We start from the raw sequence: 9774 nt of genomic DNA, 5'->3' as shown, positions 1-9774 counted from the left end.
AACCAACCATACAGCTGGGAGAAAACAACAAGCATGTTTATTTTTTCAGCAAGCCTTCAATACAACATTAGATCCAGCACCTTTGTGTTCCTTTAGCATGCGCTCATACTCAATATCAGTTGCTGTGCCATTAGCACATGGGCCATAGCGGTAACGGTACACCAGTCGAGGGATAAAGTCCGAGGACACGCCGATGACCAGTCCATTTGCAATGACAGCTAAGACACCGATAGCCTCCAGCACGTCAATCCACACACCTGAGAGAAAATTAGTATGAAAATATACATAATAGTGCAGATGAAATAAAGAAACCTAATCATTAAAATACTTAAAATTACAAATGAGGGCATCTTTTTCGCACTGTGGCACTAAATATTCAATTTGAAATTCATTCACAAATTCAGTAGCGGTGTGACCTCTGAGGGGGCACGCCCCCCACTTTGGTAACTACTGAATCTAGGTGTAATTTGCAAAAGGTTTACATATTTCAGACTTGACTTCAATTCAATCTTATCTTATTTATTGATGTGATGTTTTTTCTTTGACAAAGTAAAATGTCTATTACATTTTTTTGGTACATTTTACCATAAGAAATGTAATAGACATTACATTATTAATATCTTTCTTCACTAATTCTCACCAATGTCATTAGTTTTCTTGGGGACCAGCCTTCGCTCCAGAGTGACCATCTTGATGGCATCCAATCGAATCTCAATAACATTATTGATAAGGGCTAGAAGTGGAGCAAGAGGAAACGCGGCCACAAATATGGTGGTAAAGCTGAACTGGATCACTGAGAGAAAAGAAAATCATGTGAATCATTTACGTGTTTTATATCAATTATTGTTGTTGTTGTTTAAGCAGTAAATCAAGGATACCTACCCATTTCCAGGAACTCGTGGAACAAACTGAAGGAGTCGACATCATTAAGGCGGTAGTTGCTGAGCCAGTCTCGAAGCTTGCAGTTATCACACATCTCAGCTCCGTGTTTGTCCTCAGATTCATTCTTCAGGTAACAGTGGGCACATTTTCTCTGCAACTTCTTGGTTCTTCTCCTTTTCAACCACCGGCAGAACCAACTGGTACAGGGAAAAAATGTGAAACGTTACATTAATAACTCAGACGTTTCACACATCAGACTCTATACAACTGTAGCGCTTCATCAAACCTCTTTTTTACTTACGGTCCGGTGAACTCAAAGACATTGCTAATGGTTTGCTTCAGTACCATAATAATTGCCATTTGGATGAACAAGTCTGTGAGACATCCACTAGGATGACACTGCACAAAAAAACATATATATATATTACAAAGAGTGGAAAGACATGATGTTAACTCACAAAACTGTTAGTTCAGTGATAGGAATTTTCATTCACTTACTTCCTCCAGCCTCCATTTCCCTGCAATCCGTACGTATCCTCCAGGATGACCATTGATCCTAATAGATTAGTCACAAAACGAATTCTAATGTTTATTGTATGTTGTTGTATGAAGTGAAAAATATATAGAAATATCAAAATTCAAAGAAAAAAAATCTGGTCATTTGGAGTTGGTCAAAGGTTTATCTCTAGCCTCTCTAGGAAACAAGGCTGGTTACATTCATTTTTTGTGTACTTCAAAGTTCAACTCCTTACCTGCCAAGAAAAAAGGCCACATAGAAGAGTGAGGAGAAGTAGGTGAAGAACTGGAAGGTGAACATCTTTACAGTGAAACTCTTCTCCGTAGCTGCAAATGATCTGGTTTCCTCTGGTGGAGACAAAATCAAATCACATCACTGTGGATGAATGTAACTGCATTTCCTCATTTGGCCACAAGATGTCATGCACGCAAAAATACACTAGAACAAAGGTTCTTTGTTCGGTAGACGTGTATTTATAACTTAATGATGATGTGCGACCAATTACCATTTCCTCTGTTATTATGTCAGATATCCCCAATAGTTTTTCTTCAACTGAGTATATCTTACGTCATAACTACACGATTATTTGTAGGGTTACTATATCCTACAAAGTAGTGTAATATGTGTTAATATTAATTTAATTCATCTTTCTTGTTCTGGTTTCCTCTGTGAAGCATCTGTCCTTTACCTGTTCTGGGTGTGTTTGTGTCAGACAGATAAGGTGGCCCTGGTCCAATGTCAACAGCCTGGTGTGGTGTGTGTTCACATTAATAGTCTCACACCTAAGACTGTTGCTGATCACATGTTTATATTTGATCTGTATTACACTGAGCTATGATCTGGTCCCTTTTAGATTCCACTGCTTTCAAACATGAAATAAAAACATGTGAACAAACCTATTTCACACAGCTTCATGGCAACAATCCGGTTTACCTGCAATGAAAAAGACAAGGTTGGCGTCAAAGACACTCTCTCTCTGGGACGATGCACGTGAACACTGGGAGAGTGGCGTACCCGTGTCATGACAGTGATGATGAGATAATGAAGGACGGCTCCCAGCATCATGGCTCCACTGTTCGAGTGGTTGCTCAGGAACTCCCATGATCCCTCAGCCAAGAGCACGGCAGCGATGACTCTGAACACCACCAAGGCGTGTGTCAGGCCAATGATCACCAGAATCTGTGAAAGAACACAGCGCGTTTCACCACGTTGTTCTCACGATGTGTTTAGGCTTTTAGTCAAAACATCAGACACGACCACCCACCATGACTGTGACGCAGATCAAAACCAGCGTGCTGCGCAGATAGGAGTGCTTATATTTTCTGGGTTCACAGTTTTCATTATTCACAATCTCCAGGATGAGTTCCTCCTGTCACAGAGGTTTAAAAAAGAAATAAACCACATGATATGAATTCTACAGTAAATGCCAATCCGATGTTGCAGAGTTGGGTTGAAATAGTTTAAAAGTGGCTTCACCTCTTCCTCACACCAGTCGGACACTTTCCACTCACACACGAAGGACGCTCGGTGTCTCTTCCAAAACTCCAAAAACAGGGTCGCTGATAAACAGAATATTCTAGATTCAGTATAAGAGACAAAAGAGCGCCTCCGGCTGTTCTGTTCAGGTGAGTATTTTGTGGGAAAGTGGTAAAATGTTGTAAAGAAATTTACCACAGGTTTTGAGTCTTAGTGTGAATGGACTTTTTGTCTCTACATGTACATAGTTCCTTGACAAACGCTAGTCTCATGTTTGTGTAGTTGAACACTCATGTCCTTGTTGCTAATTTTTTTTCCACAGAATGAATATTTTAAAAAAGAGAAAACCGTCAGTTGATAAAATTATACCAAACACATTCACTCAAGAATGTTGAATGTCACTCAACATGTTAAATTATAATAAATAAAAAAGCCTGCTCGACAGCCCCCTCTCCTCCAGATGGTCAGATCTGGTAGATGTTAGCAGCCTGGACAAGAACTGTCCTCATCTCTCAGTGATGTGACTTTTTTTTGGCAGCAATCTATGATTATAAAATATCCTTCCACTTGGATTAAATATAATAAGGCAACTAGAGGGACCTTTAGATGCAGCCAACATTATTGGGAAGGAATAAGGAGCAGTATTTGACAATAATTCTGCAGTAAGATTTTCACTCAATATATTATAAACGTCTATAGGAGTTTTCACATGTGTATGTGTTTGTGAAATCAACTCACCCCACACCGCCATGAACATGGCGAAAAGCACTGTCCCGTTGTTATCGAACAGCAGGCTGACCTGTGGACAGACATCACCGTCAGTGAGCACCAGCAGACTAGAACAGCAGTAACAGCTCTGGTGTACCTTGGCGTATGTGCAGGTCTCAGACAGCTGCCACACTCTGCATCTCTTGTCACAAAGTGGACACATGACGGTGTCAGCCTCACACACCTCCTTTCTGCAACACAGTAACCATTCTTCTCTTAGGTGAATGGATATTCAGGAGCGCAGACACAGCGAGAAGCCGACGCTTACATGAGGGGTGAGCTGTTGAAGAAGGCCAGGCCATACAGGAAGACGATGATCCCGATGAGAGCAGGAGGGATGAGCAGGTATGTGTACCAGCCCAGCCACAGGTAGTACAAGGCCACCTTCTCCCCAAAGTAGTTCCTGTCAAACATATACATAGTAAGGTTAAGTTCCTTACTACAATCAAGTGGTTCCCAAAGAGGAAACCAACCTGCCCCCCATAGGAGGGGCTGAGTTATTACAAGAAGTCACAGTTAAGCAAATTGATTGAATTATCAATAGTAGACACAAACTGAAAAGGCAGTGATTTGTAAACTATATTTCCTTCATGCGCTGTAGCTAGGCAGCATCACTGCAGCAGAGTGGTGGACAGAATGTGTCCACTTGATTACAGACAAACTAATGTTTTGGTCACACAGTAGCTGCACATACAGAGGCCTCCATCAAAACGTTATAATAAAATAAAAGTTTTTATGTCACAAGCAAACATGAATAAAAATATCGTTAATTGGGATTGGATTGAATGTACTGTACTGTAATGTAATCTTGTCAGTTCAACTGTAGTGCAGGGGTATTTATCTAGAGCACAGAGCACATAAAAATGACCCACACTCTCTATTAAATTGCTTTTAGTCAAAGGATGCAGTAAATATTGAAGAGATGTGACCACTTGTTGATTTTCCCAAATTAAAGCTGAGATTCCTTGTATGTATCCATGTATTAAGACCTAGCTTTAACATTGTGAGTGACTGACGTATATGCATCTAGACTACTAAGCCTTAATGCAGGTATTAAGCACTTCTGTATAAAGAGCTCTTATGATTATGTGAGTGAGGTGACACGTTTGTTCTGCCTCGTGAACCCACTCCTCACAGAGACAACAGGAAAAACAATAGAGCATCGGTGCCGTATCTGCAGCTGTTATTATGATGCGGTTCAAACCTGACAGCAGTAATGGGTTGCCCTTGGAGACAGGCTGTCCACCGTGCCCAGCTCTCCTTCAACTCTTTCTGTTTCCTTTTCTGAGAGCAGCAGCGTGAAACAAAGGAGGAGAAAAAAACAAAAACAAAAGCAAGGTGAGCTACAACAGCTTCACACAACCTAGTCAATAAGCAGAGAGACCGTGGTTATATATATGTGCGTACTTTAAGGTCCACGCTCACAGAGTCTCTGCCCTTTACCTCCTAACACTGCATGACTCACCACTTTAAAATGAGTCTTGTTAGATCTATGAACAAATACTTGGTTCCTGGCAGCAGTGGACTGTTCTGGGAGCTGAATGCCAAGCCTGAATACACTCACAGCTCAGAGTACCAGTACAAATATACAGTATATCAGTGCAACTTTCAGTTGCATTTTAAAAGTTCTGTGCATCTAGTTCAGAAGAAGTAGATAAATAAACAAACAAACACGTGTGCCATATATATGGTGACAAATATATGGTGGTGACAGTGTCAGCGGTTTTCTAGTGTGTTTTACCTCATGTAAGCAAAACCTCGCTTCGAAAACCTTCATCTTCATTAGATCTCGCAGGCCCTCTGTGAATAATAATACATAATGAAATGCATTCATTTTTATAAAAATAAGATAGTCTTTCAATAATCAAATTTTTAATGCAACAATGAAGCATCTGATTAGTGAATAAAAATCAGTTCACATTTCCTGGCAGAATGTTGAGATAATTTTTTTTTTTTTAAGTAAACTTCCATGAAAAAGTAAAGTATAGTTTGTTTTTTGTTTTTTTAATTATTTAAAATAATTTTATTAGAATTAGGTTTAGTTGTCAGTCTGACAGTCAAACAGCTCCGACAGAAATGCTCAACTATTTTCTACTATTTAAATAGAGACATCATTTATAAAGTTACAGTTATATGAGCCTGTCCTGTTAATATCAGAGAATATCACAGAATTAAATAACCTTTTTAAGGATTATTTATAGTATTTATATAAAGTTTTAATTGACTACTGATGATCAAATACTTCCTAAAATGACCAGTGTGTCTCATTAATTCTGCCAGATGTATGTAAATAAGGAGGCATTAACTTTGGCCTTTCTCACCTCCTGTATGGATTTGAGTGTGATTCAAAATAAAGTGGACGATCCTTATCCTGAAAATAGAACAGCAGAAGTGTCACATTCCTGAAAACGTAACGTGGTACGGAGGTCAGTGTAAAGACACGGACGTGAAGAAGCACAATCTCCTGATCTCAGGTTCAGAACACAGGGCTAGTGTCTAATTTACGTAACAAGTATTGAGTTTGTAATGATAGCATCATACAAACATAAATTCTACAAATCGCATCTATGATCGTCTCAGGCGACAAAAATAGCCAGGGCGTCACGGTTTACCTGGTGCTGAGAGGCACGACGTTCTGATCTGAGCTCCAGTTACAAGCATCCGACACTTTGAGCAGATACCTGTACTTCTCAAATATTTCTTTTGGTGCTTGAATCCCATAGAAGACCAGTTCGTCATCTATTATTTTCTGACATGAAAAAAACAGTCAGACTTGAAAGAAAAAAAACCAAATCAACGTAAAATGTATATTTAATATTCCTGACTTACTGTGACCTTCATGTTCTTCTTTTTCAGCTCTTCAATATATTCTATTTGCTTCTTGTAAACTGATCTCTCTTGGTTTTCGCTTGTTTTAGCCACCAGTACATAATCGTATGATAATGGAGTTTGCTTAGGAAAAAAAAATTATATTTAATTTTTGGTAAATAAATACAGCACGTTTTTTGGACAGAATACACCTCAGGTGCAAACTGAATGAGCAACTGGGAAATACAGAGATTTGTCTACAGGTGTCATGTGTACAACACAGTTTCTGAAAAAGAAACGTGACCAACAGACACATAAAGGAACTTACCACTGGGGGCAGTGAAGAGGGATCAGTGCCATTTTCTCGCACAACACCCATTAACTCCAGGAGTTCAATACTGGGCTAAAAGTAGACAAAAATAAGGTGTTATTTAAACTGTGACAATTATAAATAATATTGCTTTTTTTAATAGAGTAAATTATAGCAACACAAAATGTATCACACAAACAAGTGCAATGTATTTATGTTATTATCTCAGCATTTCTAAACATTCCACCTTCATTTTCAAAGCTCTTTTTATTTAGAACTGTACACAGAAACTGAAAAATGGATGGACAACCATAAGCTCCTGTGATGCTAACTGTCTGTTCTGTAGCATTTTGCTACATTTCCCATTCTGCGTAGGATTAAAGTCAGTTTCATTCTGCCAGTTGTATTCATCCCTACAGGGATTTCTATAAATGTGTTGATTATACTTCATCCACTGATGATATTTTCTATTCATACAGACGTCTGATCTATCTTATGGGGCCCAGGCAGGACCCTGTTTTGTGCTATAACTCAGTAACTAGGCCAGTTGTATAAAACAGATTATATGGTCTTGTTTATCTTATGTTTGTTAGCGATGACTCACCTGTGTCTCTGAGATTAGCGTCACTGGTGTCACCTGGTGCCCTGGGTCTATACACCTCTGTCCCTCACTCTGTTTTGTGCTGTGCTCATGCTTTGTGTTTGGTGTTCCTGCCCTGAGATTCATGCCCCTTGTTCTTTCTATTGCAACCCAGTGAGTGGTGTAACCATTGATTTTGGTGAAGAAACTACATACTGTAGACTTAAGGAGACTCCCCTGGTACTGTCTTAGGGTCCTGGTTGCTTCCTGGCATGTCTACAACAATGTAACAGTGTTGTTGTTTTGCAAAGTAGCTGTCTTACGTAAAACACAGTTGGTGCAGGAACGGAATGCTAACTGAAACAGTTCTTCAGATGTTTTGTGTATTGTCATGGGGGAGTGGGAGGGGAGGGGGCAGTTAAAGGTGACAGTCTTCCAAAGAATCCTGTCCATCTCTCCACTGGGAGTGTGTCAGTGAATGCCAGTGCAGTGACAGAAACCTGTGATGAGCCTGACTCACGGTGGTTTCATTCGACCTGGTCTGAACAATGGAACATGTCATTGACTCTCTACATGTGACCACAGCAATCAAGGTGTGGGGCAGTTCTGTAACATACATTGGAGGCTCCTACACGCACGTGGAGATGAAAACACGTGAATTATGTAAGATTTATGTGAGTCTGGTGCTGAATAGCAGAACAGTCAGTCATGTAATAACAAAAAAATAAAAAGCTTTAATGATAGAAAATGACCAAATGACAGGTTTTGATCGTTTTCATGGGTAGAATCCGAGTATAGTATGATCACCTACCTGTCTCTTGTGGCCAGGCATGGTGGGTGCTGTGTATATTTACAGAATACTCTTCTCAGACAGACAGTGGAGGAAAAACAAAGCTTTCAGTCGCTGGTTATATTCCTGAAATCCATGATGGCTCTTGACTAAAGGCTGTGTGACTTCCGTACTTCATCCAGGAACCAGCGTCTTGTCGTTCGCCACGCTGAGGAATGTTAAAGCGACTCTACCTGTTGCAGCTGTCACTGTAGTCCCAGCAGCAGCAGCAGCAGCATCGGCGGCCTCCACCTGTCACTGTGTTCTCCCTGATCAGCCTCCGTCAGCGGCCCACAAACACACCAGGAACACAACACTCCACACGTCCTCTGTTCTAACACACAGTCCACCTCCAGGAGCTGTGTCAGGTGCAAATGGAATGGTAGGTTTAATAATGTTACCTCCTCCTTCTCCTCCTCTCCACAAACAAAAGTACCCACATTTTACCACTAGATGGCGACACACTCAGTAAATTCAGTCAATTAATGACTGCCCGTGACTGTGATTTAATCATCCCACGCACACCCCAGTCATCCTTGCCACAGCTTCCTCCTCCATATATATAATATTCACAGTTTTATAACTCGCCATTTATGATCGTTTTTAAGAGGAAATGACGAACACCACGACTGGATTTACAGCAGCCATTACCTCAAGAGTACACGTGACAAGATGAGTAATGGCAAATAAAGTCGAGATGTTTTTTTTACACATTTCCAGAATAGCATTTTCTGAACAATGCAATTAATGTTATTGTATGTGTAATTCGTGAATTATTTATTTATAATTGCATTATGTTGACGGACAAACTAATTCTTGTTAAAAAGCTGTTTTTATTATCTGCCGAAAAAAAGAACAAGTAGCAAAAAAGAAAAACAAGACACTGACTTAGATTAACTTTTCATATTATCATTTGAAATACAAGGTACTCTATGGATTTTTTCATCTCTAATATTTAATCTCTTTGAAATAAATATGAATATCAAAAAGGTTCCCATGGGTATGTTTATAATGGATGTCTAACTTCAGTTACTTGGCCGACTGGTTATGGTCATTAACAGAACTTGTAGGATTTCCTGAGGTCAAGATGAGATGATGTTTTAAAGCCTGGAAATCTCTCCCACTGGAGACCATTATTACTTAGTATGTTGCAAGATTTGAGATAGCTGATAGCTGTGTCCTGACAGCCTGTGAACGTGAAAGAAGCATGTGTGATACAAGAAGCATTGCAAATAGAAGGGTGTCATTGTGTCGTGGAATGTAGGGGACTGAGTGCTGCTAAACATATTTAATGCTCTTTCTCTTAGATAAATAACACAACATGACTACCCCAGAACAACTAACCATTTTTAAATCATGTATCTTTTTTTCTGTCACTCACAGTAACACCAACTTTCTTAGATGCTGCCTCAGCATTTTTACTTACTCCTTCCAAGAAACAGGATGCAGGATTAGGCTTACTGTGATCCATACATTTCTGTGTGCTAATAATTTGATGTGGAAATCATTGCTACGTGGACCCAGGCTAACAGTTTTTCTGACATATACAAGAGGAAAACTAACATGTCAAACGGGTGGCCTCTCGTGCCCTGTCATTACACGTA

The 9774-nt window shown here is 39.7% G+C and overlaps 1 protein-coding gene across 1 annotated transcript in view; it reads right to left on the bottom strand.

Moving 5' to 3' along the window:
* LOC103380250 (anoctamin-9) overlaps positions 1-8730 on the bottom strand; it is a 9646-nt gene extending 916 nt beyond the window's left edge. Inside the window, exons 1-20 of the mRNA XM_017033171.2 lie at positions 8153-8730; positions 6780-6854; positions 6473-6595; positions 6256-6392; positions 5965-6014; positions 5385-5443; positions 4848-4927; positions 3912-4046; positions 3741-3834; positions 3614-3674; positions 2876-2958; positions 2664-2768; positions 2414-2578; positions 2296-2332; positions 1635-1746; positions 1381-1438; positions 1184-1281; positions 883-1079; positions 641-793; positions 64-257 (exon numbers count right to left, since the gene is read on the bottom strand). Coding sequence (XP_016888660.1) covers positions 64-257; positions 641-793; positions 883-1079; positions 1184-1281; positions 1381-1438; positions 1635-1746; positions 2296-2332; positions 2414-2578; positions 2664-2768; positions 2876-2958; positions 3614-3674; positions 3741-3834; positions 3912-4046; positions 4848-4927; positions 5385-5443; positions 5965-6014; positions 6256-6392; positions 6473-6595; positions 6780-6854; positions 8153-8173 — 2037 coding nt within the window. The 5' untranslated portion in view covers positions 8174-8730. The remainder of the gene's footprint in view (positions 1-63; positions 258-640; positions 794-882; positions 1080-1183; positions 1282-1380; positions 1439-1634; positions 1747-2295; positions 2333-2413; positions 2579-2663; positions 2769-2875; positions 2959-3613; positions 3675-3740; positions 3835-3911; positions 4047-4847; positions 4928-5384; positions 5444-5964; positions 6015-6255; positions 6393-6472; positions 6596-6779; positions 6855-8152) is intronic.
* Between the last annotated feature and the right edge of the window lie 1044 nt (positions 8731-9774).

This window comes from Cynoglossus semilaevis, chromosome 6, assembly GCF_000523025.1.
Source record: "Cynoglossus semilaevis isolate Cse_v1.0 chromosome 6, Cse_v1.0, whole genome shotgun sequence".
Lineage (NCBI taxonomy): Eukaryota > Metazoa > Chordata > Actinopteri > Pleuronectiformes > Cynoglossidae > Cynoglossus > Cynoglossus semilaevis.
This window is presented reverse-complemented; position numbering and strand designations above follow the sequence as displayed.